Below are 20,177 nucleotides of genomic sequence, written 5' to 3' on the forward strand. Positions count from 1 at the left end.
CTTCTCTTGGAAGCGAAGGTTTTTGATTAATGAGGAGTTTACTGGCACCTTCGCTATTGTGCGAACTAATTACACCGGCTGCACGACTAGCTGTGGTGAGAGCATCTTTCAATCCGCGACAAGGCAAATCCCTTCTGTGTAAATCGAACCGTGTCCTACCATCCCACTATCTCTGTGGCATACGATCGAAGATCGAACATTTGTCCTCGCTGATTAAGAAACCGAGATTGCTACGAATTGTAGAAAATCCGGAAAAGTCAGGAAGCATCGAGAAAAATCAGGGAAAATACGTAAAAATAATACTTAACGCGATATTAAAGTATGGTTGTTGAATAATATGTTTATAAAATACTGTAATTAAAATTTTATTTTCGTCACGTGTTTGTACTTGTATATTTATAAAATTGAAACGCAGTTGAAAATATTCCTTTCAAGATTTTTTTGGCACTTCTTTCCCAGAAATCGACAGTTGGGTGTTAATTAGCGTAAGAATATTTATTACTGCATTTTGAAATATTACAAAATCTAAATGATTTCTCGTTGAGAAATTGTTTGCGTTTTGATTAAAAAATATTGCAACTTGCAAAATATTGCAAAAAATTGAGGACACAATCATGAATATATAACATGATATAGATAATGAGAATATCTTTTTAATTTGAATTTTGACTTCGAATTTTAATTAGGAAATAATTACACACATTGTGCCGATATTATGACCGGTTCAAAGTAACAATAAAATTAGAATGCTCGATTAAAACTTAAATGTTCGTGTCCATCGCGTATTATTTATAAAAATCAATGTTGGACACCATTAGTGCACTCGAATAATAACATGTTGCGCTTCATAAAAGCACGGAAGCGATGAGATTCCATTACGATGTTTAATTGCAATTGCCGGTGGTCTTTACCGTCTTACATTTTCGTTTCACTTTTTTATATAACCGATAAATCCCATTGAGTATTATTTTATTGAACGGCAATATCTCGAAAATGACTGGTAGTTTCCGCTTATCGATTATTGGTCTAAATATTTCGGCGAATGAAATCAATCATGAAGCATGAATTCGAGAATTCTAAAAAAATATCTTGATCTTAAATATCTATTGCTTGTTTATAATACTTATATTCTAACTCTCTTTTATTTTACGTATTAAGTTCAAAAATTTGAGTGTGCTTTACATTTAAGTGATCGATGGTGAAACGAATTTACAAAAGATTTTTCATCATTTATTTAATTTCAAATTTTTAATTTTAGCTTTATTTATTGTTTAATATCAAAATAGCCGAGCAAAAATTATTTTATTCGAATTCGTTTTTTATACGCCATGCACCACTATCGCGTCTTCATCATCACTACTAATACTGGTCTTCAATCTCTCTTCGGGGTCTCTCTAATTGCTACGCGAAAGGGTCATTCGCCTCCGAGGTTCATCGGGAACGCATCGGCCGTTCCCTTTGCGTCACCTTGTATGCCGCTTGACTGCAATTTGCAGCGCCCGCGGCCTCTCGCCTCTCCTTCCTATCCTCCCTCGCTCCCTTCCCTCTCTCTCTCTCCTTCTCCTTCTCTCCTTTCCCCTGGTTCTCCAGTGCCTGCCGCGTATCACGGTGTCGTGCCCATCACGGATACGTATACGTCCTCGTATCAGACACGTATGGGGACCAGACAGAATATACAGAGCACTAAATGCCGCCTATCGGAAATCGATATCGGGGAGCCACAGCCAGCAGCAGCTACTCTTCACACTCTCTCTCTCTCTCTCTCTCTCTTTCTCGCGTGCACTAGGAGTTTCGTCTTTCTCTCGCTTTACATCGGTCCAAACTCTCCTATTCCTCATCCTCATTTACTTATTTCTATTAGTCGTAGTACTTTTCTCGCATCTCTTTATCCTACCTCGGTCAGGTTTTTCCCTCTGATCCACCTCTGCGAAGAATTTTTCAAAGGACAGCCTCTCTGCTCTACAAACCACCGCTAAATTCTTCTCGAACCGTTTTGACTCTCTTTTCTTTCTATTCGCTTGTCCGCTCTCCCTTGTAGTTTCCGCTATTAGACAGAGCGGTCTTCGTAACCATATCGATCGGTCCTTCGATAACAACGAACATTATCACCGAGATAGCCAAGGAATACTGTCCGAGAATTGCAGCTTTAAAGTATTGTAATTGATGATATCGCGTACGATGGGGAAAAAGCCCATTTTCCACTATGGCGAACTTCAATGTATTTATCGGGAGAATAGTGTTCAGCGTCACAGTTAACATTTCCTAAATACATCTTAAAAATAATACAGTATTTGTGAAAAATTTTTTGTCGAAAAGTAATTGTAACGACAGAAAAAAAGCAGTATGCTCATAATATATTTCCGAGTAATGAAATTAATAACTTTTATAGAATTATTCATGAATTTTAATATAGGAATTTATATGTTATAGAATTTTAGGGTCTATTTTTTATGGCTGAACTACATTTTTGGAACTTAAAGTGAGATAGATTTAACATTTGGCGAAAACGAGAAAGAGAGTTCTAGTGCAGTCTAGTGCAGAAATAAAAAAAAAACAAACGTTTATTATAAAAGTTATAGAACTTACCAGAGAATTTTATGGTATCATCATACATATTCAAACGCCTGTTCTTTTCCTGTCGAGAAATCAATCGTGCGTAGATTCTCTCTACTGGCTCTTGTTCTCTGGATTTTTCACTAATGTTCGATTGCGTTTTCATTTGTAAGAGACGTCGACATCTTTCATCAGCGTATCCGTTCCGGTTAAGTACACACGGGATTCGATTTCATCGGTTAATATCGTTTCGAAGCTCCACCGATTAAACTATGCTTGACGACGAGAGATCTGCGGATCCATCTGGGACGAGTGGGTTGATGCCGCTCATCATTGCCGCTTCAATTATCGACCTCAAAGTTTGCATTTCTATCTATTAGACCTACTTTGTACCTCATCCGCGATTATCGAAGAAAAACTGATTGCTACGTCGATTTAATCCTGATACGATGGCAATCAATTTATAATTAATGATTCTGTACTTTAAAGAAATCAAATATAATACATACGCGATCTCGATGTCTCGTAAATGCTCAATTTATTATGCACTCAGTGTTTTACATAATCCGACGAAGGAAGACATAAATTGAACCTTATTAGCTAATAGCTGTTACAACGGATATTAAGCGATTTCAGATCTGATCGAGATGTTCATTGCTCGATAAACGTATGCACGCGCACAGTAAAGCGCGAGCTAATGAAAATTAATCCCTTTCGTCGTCGTCGTCGCGCGTGCAACAAACGCGATCGCAATTCCACGCTTCGGTTTCGCGACGCGACGGACGCCGGCGGCATGTCGACGCGCACAAATTTGTTGAACGATTGTAATTCGGCGCAATCTCCTTGGAGCTATGTATATGTGCGAAAGTGCGGATTGTCAGTCGGTGCGAATGATGCGAATGATTTATTTACAGTGCAAATTATCAACTGCAAGCTTTTTGAATTAGTGGTACACGATGGACTAAAAAAACTTATTAATTCTAAGAATAATTTCTCAATAACATTTTAACGGAAAATACAGTAAAGACTACTAAGAAAATACAATATTATTACAGTAAAAGAAGCAGTAGGAATGTACACGAAAATTGAAATCACAACTTTATGTAATTGACAAATTATGTAATTTACAGATACTTTCATTTTTATATAAAAATATATTTTATATGAAAATACAAACATTAGAAATTTGTTTAATTATTATTATAAAAATATATTACGTTAAAATTATTCATCGACATTTTGTACGTGACGACGTACGTAAACTAAGGAGGGAAAGTAAAATACAGCATACTTCACTTTCAAAAACAGCAATGCACTTTTATTTTTAAAAATCTTGAAAATGTCGTAGGACTCCGATTTAATAATTTTGGAAGGTAAAGAGAATATGTATATATACGCGACAGGCGTGCACCACGGTAATATCGATCAGCAGAAGTCCCGTGCGCCGACACACAGACACAAAACACACGCACACATCTAGAGCACAGCACAGCAAAACACACCCAGGCTCTTCTACACGGGAATATCAACGCCTGTCGACCCCCGCCTGCGTGTTGTTGGCTGCACGCCCCGCTTAAACCGTATTCAAGCGTTTCCCTTTCACGGCGTAACCCGACCTCTCTGCTTCGCTACTTTCTTGTCCACCCTTCCTACGAGTCATTAAGCGAGTGCGTTAACTTAGATGGCTCCGATTCGTCGTTGCCACATTCGAAAATCCCATCTGTATCGATGTCCTTCAAGGATAATCCTGCTGAAGTAATCTGTCCTCTCTCTCTATACACTGTTAAATTTAAAATTTCAAATTATTAATAACTTAATTTTTTGTTTTTTAATAATTTCTACTAATTGCCATTTTTTTATATCGTTAATTTAATTAAAATAATAATAATGGAATTAAAAAGTTCAATTCAAGAAAATACAATATATTAAATTTGACTCAAAAATTTAGTTTATTATTTTTTATTATTTATTAAGTGTATATGTTTATGTGGACGTTGTTTATTTTGAAACTATTAGCGACAGAAATAGGCTGATATTTTAATACACATGAGTTGAAGATAACAAAATGTTATAACTTAAGGAATTATTGCTTATTATTGCTCTTTTGATATCTAACAATATGGGCTTTTCAAATTAGATCTTCGTTACTCAATTAATAGATATTATTTCATTAATAGATATTTTGTTACAACATCTTGCAGTAAGTTTTGTGATTGACTCTATATTGAGTATTTTAATTTGTTTTTTCCTCTTTTCTGGTTATAGTGTCATATTGTTTTTTCAGAAATTAACAATAAGAACAATTCTCTTGGCCAGATATCTTCTCTGTGATTCCAGTTTTGTCGTGAAATAAATCTACGAGAAATTTCGCCGCAGTTTTTCACGCATTCTTCAGTAAGTTATGAATACTCTAATTGTCACGATATGAAACGGAAGGTAATTAAGCCAATGCTCGCTCGCTCGCTTGGCTTAATTACCTTCCGTTTCAATTACGACTGACATTCGGCGACTAGTTGACTCGGTGATGAGTCGCTCACAATCTTTGTCTCGGTAATCGTACATGACTCGAGTCTGTAAAAAAATCAAGAGAGCAATACAAGAAGCGCCGAGATTTTAAGTCTTTCCAGAAAGTAAAAATTTTCTGTCTCCCTTGGTGTTTTCTCTTATACTCTCGGTATTCTTCTGTTGTCCCTTTCAACAGTTGCTGTTGCGATCTTAGAATTCACTTTCGCTAGAATCATACACATATCTGTTTCTATTTTTTGATAAATTGTTTAACCTTTTATTACTATTTTCAATGAAAATAACTTTATGTCGCTCATTTGCTACAACTACGACATAATAAAAAATTTTTCATTTCTTAGTTGTTTGCAAAAAAAGAAACTTAGAGAAAAAAAAGAATATACTTTTATTTCTAAAATCAGTCATTATCTCGAACTTGCATTTCAAAATTAATATTACAAAATTTTAATGATTCAAAACTTCAAAAATTATTTTCTGGAAAACTTTGCTTTTCGAGTTGTATTTCATTGTTGTAATAAGCGATGTTTTTTTTTATGTAATATAGAACTTACAAATAGAGAATTTAAAGGGAAAGCGAATGAGAGTCAAGATATAAAAGCTTTTTTAAAAAATTAACGAATATTTTACTTATTATTTACTTATAATTGTACAAAACTAAAAATTTGTTGTATACATGTATTCTTATGAATAACTAATGATATGCGAACACATAACATGTTTTGGCTACAGGATTGAATCTTCCTCAGATGTACAATAGTTATAATATATAATGCAGTAAAGTCAGTATCCGTTAATTTTGCCGAAGAATGTTTGAAATTTCACATGAATAATTTCCAGGGCGAACAAAAATTGCTCACAAACGGCTGCTCGACCGTATGGAGAACACAGGTAGAGATTTAATGTGATCTTGATGTATATATCGCATTATGGATAAGTATGTTTGTCAGAAAATAAAAGACATCGAGAGTTGTCGTATTTTATCTACCGGTGTGGCCACACACATTCCAGACTGACGATTCTTTTTAATTTGCTAAATTATTTATTTGACTACGACGTCTTTTATTATTTTCTGACAAACATATTTATCCATAATGCGATACATACATCAAGATCCACATCGAACTTTTTAATTTTATACAATTATGCAGTAATAAATATTCGTTAATTTTTTAAAAATGCTTTTATATCTTGACTTTCGCTCTTTAAATTCTCTATTAGTTATTATTATTACTGAGAGTCCTGTACTTTTATTAATTTGTGGAGCTCACATTTGTGTATGTACTATAATCAGTAACCATTACGATTACATTAATTGTTAAACAATCGTTAAACAATTAGCGAAGCTCCTTACACAGTAAAAAAATATTTCATATTTATATTAAAATTGATTCACTCAAACCCTTGTTAAAATTTTGTGCTGAATTTTTAACATATCCGAGTATCAATGTAACATAATCTGATTATGTTATGTGAATATTTTGTTAAATTGATATTCAACATTTCATATATAGTGTCAAAGTGACACAATTACGATGACAATGAGTTAGTGAACAAATAACATAAAAATAATATATTTTAAAATTTTAAGATAAACAAATAAAATACATATTAATTTAATATATCATAAATGTTAACTTTATTGAAATGATATGCTTGCACAGTTTGCTTATAAATTGTATCAGTATCACATTTTTGTGTTAATTTTTTAATATTTGTATTATTTTCTGATTATTCATATAGTGTGTTAAATTAACACAAAAGTTTGAATGGATCACTTGGGAAGTCTGATAATGTGAAATGTTCATTTTCGACTGTATATTATCTTCGTATATCAGAACAGAATTTTATTTTAAAACACTTTAATAAACTTTGCTATAAGTCTTCTTCGTGATTTCTTTTTCAATGAAACTGCACGACTCGCAGTGTGCGTGCAATTAGCTGGCCGCTGCGTGTGCATTTCTGCGGAACGATGCCTGCATGCGTGAATTCCTCCTGAATTCGTGCGTTTCCTACAGTTCCTTTACTGCATTCTTTCTCTCTCGATACATAGAACGTAGAACGATCACGGTGAATCATAGGCGTCGCACCGAAAGGTCAAAAATTGCGAGATCGAATTTTTTCAGCGTTTGATAACAAAAACTGCACGAAAAAAAAAGCTACATTATTGCCGGAAGCAAAATATTGTTATTTAATAAATATTATTCGATGTAAACCCGCAGTTTCCTCCTGATTGTGTAATAGCAATCAAAGTTACTACAATAATAAACGCAATCGTCATGCGTATGTAAACTAGTACATGTACCCTAGTTTTGTAAAAATATCAAGTTTGCGCGCAAAAAATATGCCGCAAAAAAACTAGCGTAAAGTTCCATGTTATTGTAGATTAAAATTTTTTTGCCATTGATTCCATAATTTTCATATTTATAAGAAAAAAATATTATATAAGAAAAAAATATCAGTTTCTTTGGTAAATTAATTTTCTTAAATATAAAGTAATATAAAAATAGAATATTATATTGTGTTACTGATAAGATATGAATTACAATTTATTTTTCGATGAGTACGCCTATGACAGTACTTTTCCGGCGGTACTTACCTAGAATCAAGCAATCCGATGCTTCGAACGTCGGTGAGAAAAAGGAAGAAAGGTCGTTACTAGAGCGATAAGGTCGGCGGGGAAGACCGAGGATCGAAAGGAAAACTGCGAACAGAAGGTTCGGAAGAACGAAAGAGACAAATAGAATCTAAGAAGCGTCGGTGAAAGAAAGAAAGAAGCGGTAGAATTATGGCGTGAGCAGAGGAGACATGACTGGTGATGGTGACGATTGTGGTAGTGGTGACGATGGTGGTGGTGGTGATGGTGATGGTGGTGGTCGCGTGCGGTTTTCAAATTTTTCACGTAAAATTCTGTCTTCCAACCCTCCTCGCTTTATACGGACTCGTCACCGTAGCAATCACGTGACCATCGCACCCTCACACCATACGCTGTCGGAAACCTAGAGAGTATTCAGTTTTTAGAGTCCAGGTGGCTGAAATACCCACGAAGCGCCTTATTATCGATCTGGGCTCCGTTTCAGAATTAACTTGGCGACATCGGGGCAGTTACCTTCGTTTATTTCGTTTTATATTTTTTGAATTTACTGATAAGAAGCTTGTTAATTACGATTTCATCTAACGTAATTATTCTTCGTGACATTTTTAATAGTATATTTCATTTAGTATATTTCATTATGTAATGCTTTATATGTTTTGTTCGCGACATTACAATCCTGGTAATTTAAGAGTTCCATAGTTACGAAGTCGATCAATGATAAGACTTCCCTAAAGCAATTTCAGTGAAATATACTGTCAAAAGGGAAGTTATGTCTGATGATTGTGGTGGTTGTACTACTGACTTCTCCATTGCGGAGGCCAGAAAATTCCGAAAGGCGAATCGGTTGAACTACGTGAATTTGAATTGAACCATAAAGAAAGGGTTTGCTTGAAAGAAGAGAGCAAAGATTATGACAAAAATTGAAAATCTTTCGAAAAAAGCATTCCAAAAAATATCATTTAACACTACATGATGTTAATATTAACTTATGTGGTGTTAATATCAACACTGAGAGAAAAAAGTTAAATTTTATGAAGCAAATATTGCGACGTTTTCTTCGATATTCATTCAGTTATGAAAAAAAATTGTAATTGAAATATATACTTCTATGAAATATATTTCATTAATTGCAAAAAATAAGGCAAATGTGGCTTATTTGCTATAGAAATAAAATTTTATTTCGCCATACTTAAATAAAGATTTATTTCAGTGAAAAATAAATATATTTATCACAAATAAATTTTTAACATCTAAATTTAAGTATCTTATTGTTAATGTAGCTGTATACTGCATGGTTTTAAATCCACAGTGATATTTTTTAAAGTGGAGGGAACAGATATTATAGAGACAAATAAATGTAATTGGCGCATTCAGCACCTTCGAAATCTGCCTTATCATTGTTTTTCAACGAAAGCAAGTGCATTCAATAGTCGCTTCGTTCAATGAGAAGTTGATCTCGGTTGCATCGCCGCGAAACTTCTCGATTTCGAGGTAGTGGGAAAAATACTGCACCAGAATGATTGGAACAATTGGAACCTTCCCGAGAACTTTTGATGTGTTGCATGAAACTTTGAAGATAATCAAGGTGGATAATCATCGCGAGAGTATCGCGAACGTCAGTGTGTAACTAGCGTGGCAATAGACGATTGCAAAAGTAATTGATTCTGGAGAATTGGACTCCAATGTTTGGGGGGAAAAAGGAATGTTTTGAAAGTGTTCCTGCGACGTTATTTGCGGAAAATCGATATTTTTGAGATTTAAAAGCATTCGTACGCCATTGCACCGTGATATATCTACGATCATTCCACTAGTCGACTATTTCAGTCAGATTGTAATTTTCACGAGTTTGAGTTATAATGAGAACTTTTTTTCTATGACACTCAGAGAAAAAACATTGTGGTAGCAACTATTACAAACGTTGCAACTACACAAGTTTTATATGTGTAACATTAATGTACATAATTGTTATTATATCTTTTATGATTGCTATCATTGTTTTTCTCTATAAATACTTGACCGTGTAATTCTTTTTTATTTCGGAAGTAATAAGCAGAGTATTTTGAGCTCTCAAGTGCTCTTGATCGAGGCATGCATGTATTTTTATTCGCGTTGCAATTTGCCTAATTCTCAGCGCAGACGCATCGCGAGCTAATTCCTGTGTTCTCGGTAGACCGAGCGTAAAACGAAGGGGTTACAACCTATCTCTTGGTCGCGCGCATCCCCTTCCGCTCGCATAGGTCGGACCGGTCAACTGCACCGCGAGCCTTCGGTAGTCGGCGATTGATGCGTATAGGGTGATGATCTGCGCGTCACCAAGCTTGAAGTGATGAGGCGACGCTCGGGGGTGGCAGCGGGTAGACTGGAGATGGGTCGTCGCTCGCACTGGGAGATGATGGAAACGTCGGCGTTGTCATCGGCAGCGATGGCGATGACGGTGGTGATGGTGGTATTAGTGATGGTGGCGCGGGTGGCGTTTAGCACACATTACATGTGTACGGGAAACACTAGACGATGGAGGTGAGGAAGAGAGAGACCAGAGAGGTCACCGGCCGCAGAGACTCGTGCGACTCCCGAGCCATTCTCCTTTTCTCTCCTGTTTTCTCTCTCTCTCTCTCTCTCTCTCTCTCTCTCTCTCTCCTTCTTTCTCTTCACCTCTCCTGCCTTTCCTCTACCGTTTGTTCATCGCCTCCTTCTCTCATCCCGTTGCCGGTGCACAATTGCGTACTCCTCTCGCAATTGCGTACCGTTCCACGAACAGCGGTCGTCGTAATCCGTGGGATAAGCCACGTACATCGTGCGCGATATACACGCCTCTGCCCTTTCATCGCAAGAGGTTCAAACCTCTCCGTCCCGTGAAGTGTCCATCTCAAGGTCACTCGTTAGAATGCCATTCCCGCGGTACTGCCGTCGTCGCAACACAGTATTCGCGAACTTCGATGCGTTGCACCTGGTAAAACCTATCAGTGATTCTCCAAGGCGTTAACAACATGTATATTCGTCTTTTCGTATTTTTATCCCTTTTTTATTCCCTTCTATGATGATTGGAGATACGATGATAGTATAACTTATTTTGTATTTTATAAATTAACTAAAAAAAAATAATTTTTCTTGTTCAATGGTATAATCTGAAAAAGAATTGTATAATCGTATGCGATCGTACTCCATTGTATTCGAGATAGATAATATCTGCATAATATTGCATTCCAGATCAAATTTACGAAATGGTCTCGGTGATTTCTCTGCGTGCACATTTTGTCGCGGCCGCGAGTGAATATCTTAGACGTATGCACTATGATTAGCGATTACAGCATCGTAATATTAGTCACAATGCGATTCCTTAGTCATGCGTACGCCACGACGACTTAACATTACGCGAGCACGTACATCCGTCGCCGCTATCCTCGAATGATATCGACGACTGTTGTGACAGTGCATTGGCTCTGTGCAGTATGCTAATGACGGTCTTCAAGTCGCATTAAAAGTGCGCTTCCATCTATGCAACGTCTCGCAGGAGAAAATTTTCTTCTTGAACGTATCCTTATAAATGTCTCGATATTTCCACTGAAGCATCAACAATATATCAGTAATTGTTAAGATTTTTGTCAATAACAACAAAAAAATTAAAAAGAAGAATTTAAATAGTTTGTGTTAAAATAAAACATAATTCAAGTGCAAATTATTGCGAAAAAAAACTGTTCATTTCAAATGTCGCAGGTACAATCACACTTTCATTTATCTTTTTACCATCAAGAGTAAGGCATAATGTCTACATTTTCGAAGCTTCGTTATTTTATTAAATTTATATATCTTAGTATTTACCAACAAAACAAAGTTTCATGTGGATACTCTTTTTTTTTTGTAAAACTACTAATTATTAATTAATAATATAGAACTTTTGTACCTTCTTATCATCAGTAAAATATACAGCAAATCTGTCAAATCATCTTTTACTTGCGTGTTCTAGGATGTATACTATTCTTATAATGATATAATATTATTCTCAGTGTCTAATAAAAGTCAAATTTCGTCTGATTTCAAATAAAATCATCAAACGTTGGATGATGAAATAGTACACTTCTTTCATTCTATATGAGAGGATATTTAATTACAGATGTAATCAGTTCATGAGATAAACGTATAGTCTTCCTTAGCATCGCGTGACAACTGAGACAAGAGATGAGAGAAGCAAGTAGACAGGAAGAACAATCACACGCCCTGTCAGAAGTCCGAGATGTGAGGAAGTTAATAGGGTATTAATAAAGCTTCATAAAAATGCGTAGACAGGAGTAGCACATCCTGCGAAATTATCTAATTATTCGTTTAATTTGATATTGCATTTATAGAGATGACATGAAAAAACAACATTATGCTTGTAGAAATGAAGTAAGAGCTTTAGTATATAAGAGAAAGGAGAATCTGAAAATTTCATTTGTATGCTACGAGTGAAATCGGAAAACAGCAGTAATTATAGCTAGCAGTAGGTACTGGATCCTGCAAGAGATGGTATTGCATTATGTTAGATAAGGATAGATGTACGCGTTTGAGTGAGATAGAATGGTAATATAAGAAACTGAATTTGGAGTTAAAAAGTATTATCATCAATTAAGTTCAACCGTCGTTCCAGCATCCCCTTAAAGACGCGTTCAAAAACATTATCCTCCGAGTATCATTTTATCTTTATTTAATTTTCGATGAATAACACGGATAAAATGAAACTTGGAGACGCTCTAATAATATTTTTTAACGCAACGTAAATCAGTTCAGTGACCGTAACAACTAATCGATTAATAACATTGATTGAAGATACGATATGTAGTAAGAAGATATAACAAAAAAGTAATTGAAAATATAATGGATTAAAGTTAGATTTGATATTATTGGAAAAGAGAGAGAATATGTAATGTATGTGATAAAAAATTTATCGAATAATTAATAAATCTAGTAGACTCTTAGCAGAGTCTCTTGTTTATTCTCAGAGATATGAATTTGATAGAGTCAAGAATTTAAATCGATTTTTAAAATATTGGCGACCTTTTTGAAGATATTGAAGCAAAACTCGTGTTAAACAATCAGAAAATTAGTAGAGAAGTTAAACATAAAAATATCTTACATAAAAAAAAAAAGAATAGAAATTGATCCAATCGAACGAAAAAGCTATAAATATGTTCAGGATACAAATTACAATTAAATATTTATATATCTCCCGTATATATTATATAGAAATGATATGTTTGAGCGTAATAAATCGATCGAATCTAGGTATTCTAGTTTATAGGGGGCTCCTTCGGTTTATTGGCTTTTGTGAATTACTCATTAATGACGATCATATCATTAACTAGGCTTAATTGCAGGAGCCTGCAGTGTTGGGATTCCAAGAGTCCCAATGTAATATTAATTTTTCAAAACGGTTTGTCTCATCTGTTCCATTAAAAGTGGATCATTTTGTGCTGTATAATATCGGTATCTTCGATTTTATTTCTTCGTGCTTTCACTAGTACGAACCCCCGACACCGGAAGGATTTCAAACGAAATACACGCTCGAATACAAATCGAAAAGGAAGTCATTCTTTACTTCGCGAGACTTCCTCCCTGTCGAAGCTCGAGCTCGAAGCGGAGAGGGAAGTAAAGGGAGTTCCAATCGTGCGACGGTTTCGATCGATAAAACGCGCACGGACGATGGTTTTATTAGAGTAAAAGTCTTTAACTCCCAAGTGTCAGGAAAGAGCGTCACGCGCCCCGCGTGTCAACGTTCATTAGTATGCTCGGCGAGGCGCCTCGTGTACCCCACCTTACTTCACGACACCCACGGAAACACAGGAGAACCTGCTAAACTGTCTCTCTCCGAGCTCTTGGCGAGGTGTCGCGGTCATAGTGACACGTGCTATGCGGATGTCGCATCCAGGAGCTACCATCCCCTTGGCGAGGCGCTACCCATGATTTAGGCTAATTATGCGCGACCGATGGCCAAGTAGGTTTCTCCTACCGGCTCACGTATCTCCGGGATACGCTCTATCGGGATACGCGATGTCTCGACATTATCATGTTATCGCAGACATGTTTCAATCCATAGAAATCTTCACGTAAGACCTGTTATCATCAGTTACCAGTACATGGTTTATCTAAAGATTAGTCTAAGGAAATTCATGAATGAATTTTATTATGACTTTTACTCTTTAGGTAAATCGTATATTGTGAAAATAGACATGAGAGAAAATAGACATTGGACATCACTCATTTGAATCGTCATGTTTCAGCTTGAAATAGAATGAGGTAGATATCCATGTATCTTATTTGATCGAATAAAGTCTCCACTTATTCGCTTATTTGTGTTAAATATTTTGATTGTTATAATAAATACTCCAATCACATCTTCGAGAAAGGGCTTGATGGGTACTCTGATATATTGTACATTGTGTCTATATATATTATGGCTGCTTATCGTGCGAAATACACGTGTACACGGATACGCATCCAGCGGATAGACGTGATAATTCCCTCATACGTGTAACTGTAGCTGTACATAGCATCTACGATATGTATGCGTACAGTATATACACGTATATGTACATATGTATATAGTACGTACAGCGAAATTACGCCGGTTGTACTAAATACCAATCCTTGACTGTGTGTATAATTATCTTGGCGTATCGGTAGACGGTCTTGTGTGCGGCTCTTCGCAGCTCAACGTCTACATGCTGCTTATATACTTGTACATACATACTTATATATATATATATATGTATGTATGTCATATATATCTCGACAATTTTAGTAAACTGAGCAGTTATCAGCGCAGAAGACGACTCCACACCTATGCATTTGCATAAGTGTCTGTCATCGTCTGTGTTCTACTGTATATTTCTACATGTATATTTAAGTACCGCAGTTGTACTCAACGCGTATCATCTTATACACGCTTTACTTGCGTTTAAGAAGAATGTGTGTTTTTTTTTCATAAGCTGGAAAAACTGAATGATCGACGCTGGAATGTGCAATTTTGATAAAAATACGCGGTAGCGAGTGTATACGACGCGATACGTAATTGGGCGATGTTTAAAGTCTCACAGGGTTCAGATACGTGTATGCGTACATGTGTATCGGGGATACAAAGTCGCAACTAGATTACGAGGGTTTGATAGCCTGCAGGCTCGAAGGGTCGCCCGTGGGATACAGTAGTGGCTTATCCTTCGACCATTTCTCTCTTCATTCCTCTTTCGTCACACGTATGAAATATAGAGGAACAATGACTATTTCGTATCATCGCCAGTGATACGTCCCCGACGACAGCGAGACGATAGTCACCGTTTGTTGTTGTCAACTGCCTCTTTTCCAGAAATTTCGGTCTACCCGGCGATAATATCCTGTCGCTGTCAAAAGCATTTCCGTCACTGCAAATACCTGCATAACAACGGAAATAACCTGAAATGCCTAAATCCAGAATCTTTAATCATTAATTCTTCATTTATTAATCATTATGGAATGTTGCACTTTGCGTCAGCAACTTGAGTCTTCGAGCTTTGATGTAGATTTATATCTCGAACTGTATAAAAATTTGAAAAAATACTTGTGATAACTTTAATAACTTTTTACTATCATAGAGGTTGAATTGTATTTCATTTACTTTTTGCAGATTTAAATCTATCTATCAAAATTCACACAATCAAAGTATTAATCTTAACCCTCCGTCAATGTTATTCTCCGTCCACAATCTGGATCTTCGAACTTTAATATAGACTTTTATATCATTCCAAACTTTATAAAAATCTGAAAAAATCCTTACTGATAAAGAAATTTAACGCGTTTTTATCATCAAGAAGTTAACTTTATTTTTTCACATAGATTTCTATCAGAATTCAAAATATCGGCTGTACTTTTAAAGTTTAACATGACTAGTGGAAAGTTAAGTTTTTTGCTCTTAGATTTGTGTGTATCGTGTGTGTATGATCTTAAATTCAAAATGTCTCTAAAAGTTTGGAAAGCCACGCGTGGCAGCAAAATAAGCGGTACAATGAAAAGAAAATAAGAGAAAAAGAAATGTTGATAATAAGATGATTACGGAGCAGATGAGTGTATAATTCTGTAACGTTTTATAGCCTTCATAACATTTTTACCGCATCCTGCGTGCATGCAATTAGCAAGTTAGCCACTGTGTAATCACGTGTGTCGTTAAAGCGTCTAAAGAAGCAGAGATTAACTTCAACATTAGCCATGTCCCGTTCGACAGACGAATCCTGTGTTTAAAACCAATTTAAACAGACAACTTGTTATTATACCACCGAAGTATACGCACCGCAACATCGCACATCGTAAAAAAAGATCGCGCGCGAAAAATTCACCGTGTTAAACGCCAATTTTACTATTATGTTTACTTGGCACTAGACGCTTATACTTCTCTCAATTCTGTACGAGTTTCTTTTCTGAATAATCCATAGTTCAACTGTTCTATGAAAAGCTTGTGACGCGAAAATGAATAATAATCTCACAACAAAATTCACGTAATTGATTCTTCAGGAATGGTGGTCCAATCTCTTATTTGAGCATCACTAACGCGAGCTTGATTCCCATGATCCCTGCGAGGTAGACGAACTACAATGCGAAATATGGTTTTGTTTTGTTGCAGGTGTCGGCGGGGCAACATTTACAGGTCACGAGCGAGCTGAAACCGGTCGTGTCTGTCGCGGCGCAGCAGGGCATGTACTTCAACCAGCAGCAGACGCAGAATCAGGCTGGGCCATCGGCTAATCAGGCCGACGCCTACTGCTCGGTCTCGCAGTCCCAAACCATCAATTTCACTCAGCAGAGCCTAAGGCAGCGGGCGACGGCCGCAGCCGCCGGCGGAATGCCGCAGCCGGGTGCTGCTGGCCCAGGGACTCGAGGCCATCCGCAGCAGGTGCCGCCGGGCCAGGTCGATCAGCATCAGCATGCGAAGCTTCTTCAACAGCAGCAGCAATTGATGCGCGCGCAACAGGTAAGCCAACCTGATTGTCTTCATTCCAATAAATTTGTGTACCTTGTGAGATACTCGTGAGCTCTCGTTTCCCTATACAGCACCAACTATTCTAGCAATATTGCAACAATATCGCAATAACATTGCTGCAAGTTTGTGTGCTGCATATGACACGTGTCTGAGCAATTTCACAATCGATACAAATGACCTCCATCCGGATTTTTATATGCATCGTAGATACGAATTTATTTTCATGATAAGTACGTAAATTACACATTCAATTCTCATTCGTATCGAATTGTTCTACGTTGTAGTAACAATTACACGTGCAACGTTTATCTTTATGCGATTATTATCGCATCTTCCATGCGTTTTCATACCTTCATACATCCCGGTTGATATCGTTCGCGCTCGAGAATCGCGATTCCGAGCTGTTACACCGATATGGTCCTCCGGAACGAAAGCTTTCGCTGTGACGATCGTCTATGCAGGTAAGATAATCGCGAGATCGCGGCGCGATGGCACATTATCCGAGACATTAAACTCGTATCCGGCGAGAGTGGAAGAGAAGGAGAAAGAGAGAGATATGAGAAAGAGCCCGTGACGTCCGTATGCAACAGGTACCGCTACTAGGTCTTTTGCAACTTCTGTCCCGTCGTGTTGAAAGAAACGACACAAATAGGACAAATAGCGCGAGCACGATGGGGAACACGGGGGCTTTCTCCGAGACGGGAACAATGGACGAAAAAGTTTTTGCGCCTCAGAGTTTCCTGTGGGAGAACCTGTGATGTCGAGGGAAGCAGGATCGGCAAATTAGCGTTCTCAGCGATTACTTCACGCGAGATTAAGCGTCGTCGATACGTACGCTTTTGTTCGTGATGATTCTTCGTCGCCTTGTCGGTCTTAAAGGCGACAAACTCTTGACGACGTTAAACGTATAATTTAGCACGCTTATTCTGCACGCAAAGAATATCGCAGCAAGCGACAATGTAATTTGTCGGTCTCTTCACACTCGGAGAAAACATAGTGGTAGTAAAGGCAACTATACTTGTTTTATATTATGTAAAATTAATGTACGTAGAACGAATAAACTGTTTTATATAATCGAGTATATAATAATTGCGAAATATTTTATTCAATTATGTATATTAATTTAATATATAACATTGTATATGTTGTCACTTATCTGTATTTTGGTACTACTATATCTTTTTCTCTAATTGCAAGCATACATTCTTTTTGATTTTTTTTTCTTTCATTTAAATATTTTTTAACGAGAAGGAAATTGGGAATTATCTTTCCTTAAAGAGAATTTGATAGAAGACCTTTTTTTAACGACTCTTTAATGCTGCATCGTGAAAACTTTCAATCAAACTCTTCGATCAAAGAACCAGGATTTGATATAATAGGGAAGTCAGTCTTAAACTTTTAAACTGATTTAAATTAGATGAAGTAATTTTTTGTTGCGCTCGTATCGCACGATTTAATTCATCTTTGTTGGTTATTGCAAGAATCACGATGCTCGCGCAAAACGGTCATTGTGCGATTAAACAATGTCGTCAGGAAGTCAATTTAGCAATTGTCAGTGTTTGCTGTTATTTATATAAAATTATTTAGATAATTTTCTAGGTGAAGAAATTGTTTTATTTTATTATTATTGATATAACTAATAAAATATTATCTAGAATATGTATTATCTCCACCTTTATTTTAGATAAATGAAGGTAACACTTCGTTTATCTTTTTCAAATTATCTTAATGTATATTGAGTTTAGTATACACTTCCCAATATAGGATTTTTAAACATCTCTTTTTATGAATCGGATGTTTAATATTGTTAGATCAATATTGTCCCAAATTTATAATTCTGAACATTAGCTTGTGTATCAACGTTATCATCTAGTTTAAAAAATATATATATTTTCAATATTGAAGTATATTTTTATATTTAAAAATCTAAATCTAAAGAATTAGATTTTTATTTTTATCCATATTTTTATCAAATTTTTTTTATTTTTATCGACTAAAGTTAGATCGATATATTTTTTTTGTTGCACCTCAAACAAATCTATATAATTTTATTTCTTTAAACAAACAATTTATGATTGTATAATAATTAATATATTATTAGAAAACTAAATTTTTAATTTTTCAAGTCTTACTTTTTTATATTTATAATAGTTTATTTACATATTCATAATATTTCGTCATCAGACACGTTCACGTTTGGGAAATAATAAGACGAAAATAAAAATTTTTAAATTATGTTTTGAGGTCAGTGTTTTTTTTTTTATATAATAAGCTTTATGGGATTATGCTCTCAAAATGAGTTTTTTTATGACGTACTAATGAACAAAATTTAACACAGAATCAGAAAATGGTATTAATAATCTTTTAATATAAAAACTGTAATGTGCTGGATAATATGATGGAGTAATATGATGCATATAAACTTTTTCTAAAATGAAATAATTTTACGTATTACGCGGTGAAAATATTATTAAATCTATCATACATGATAGACCAGATATTCAGCTTTAATTTTATCCTTTCTCTTATTGCATTTAAAACATTTTTCGTAAATATTCTACTTTTCCTTAGATACACCGCATTCCCCCCATTCTTCTCTTTCATACAAAAATCGTTTGTCAAATGTAATATTTGTAATAATTGTATCTAATTTTTAAAAAATATAAAGATTTATACGATAAATGAAAATATGGAGATGTGTGTGTGTGTGTGTGTGTGTGTGTGTGTGTGTGTGTGTGTGTGTATTTCTACAATATATATTCTAAATTGTTTTGCTAAAAAGTGATATTATCTTAAAATTATATAGATGAAACACTTTATAATTCCATTTTTTATCTAGATAAATTTAAAATAAAGTTATCTTATCTAAGGTAGGTTTATGTATAATTTATCTTATCCTTATCTACATAATTTTTTTTATCTAAGTGCAACACTGGCAATTGCAAAATTGCGTACACGAAGCTACTCGAGATCTCGTAAAGTTTGCGTGGTCGCATCGGCGAATGACTCAGTCCGCAACGGCCCGATTGTTATCTCGATAATACTAAGGTACCAAAGACGACGATGCTCGTGCTCCAGTTACTAATTGTACGTTTCATGCAATTGGTTAGTCATCCTGTTCAGTCGGGGATAAGCTTAAGGCGATAAAACGGTGCATCATCCAGAACGACGCGCAGCTAGCCCAATGATTTTATCGAGTGAGGAGTGCTCGGCCAATATTAGTATGCGCGAATCGATTGCTTTCTTTCAAAACACATTTTTGCATATGTACACATGTAATTGATTAATAACAGATAGAACGGTCTCAATGAATTGAAGAAACATAATTCTTTCGACTGATTCTTGAATCGCTTTACCTTGAACTATAGCCCTTATCAGTATACTTCTACATATCGCTCATTTGCTACAACAACGACACCACAAACTCAGAGAACAAAATTTTCCAGAAAATAAAAATTCAATGTTTTAAATTATTAAAATTTGTTATATTAATTTTAATAATTATTAAATTTTAATAATTTAAAACAT

General features: G+C 35.6%; 1 protein-coding gene across 2 annotated transcripts in view; it reads left to right on the plus strand.

The window, feature by feature from the left end:
• LOC108684608 (neurogenic protein mastermind) overlaps positions 1-20,177 on the plus strand; it is a 197,459-nt gene that overhangs the window by 169,330 nt on the left and 7,952 nt on the right. For both annotated transcript variants that reach the window (XM_018189019.1, XM_018189020.1), the window contains exon 3: positions 16,293-16,640. In XM_018189019.1, the coding sequence (XP_018044508.1) occupies positions 16,293-16,640 (348 nt within the window). The remainder of the gene's footprint in view (positions 1-16,292; positions 16,641-20,177) is intronic.

Source organism: Atta colombica, unplaced genomic scaffold (genome assembly GCF_001594045.1).
Source record: "Atta colombica isolate Treedump-2 unplaced genomic scaffold, Acol1.0 scaffold136, whole genome shotgun sequence".
Classification (NCBI taxonomy): domain Eukaryota; kingdom Metazoa; phylum Arthropoda; class Insecta; order Hymenoptera; family Formicidae; genus Atta; species Atta colombica.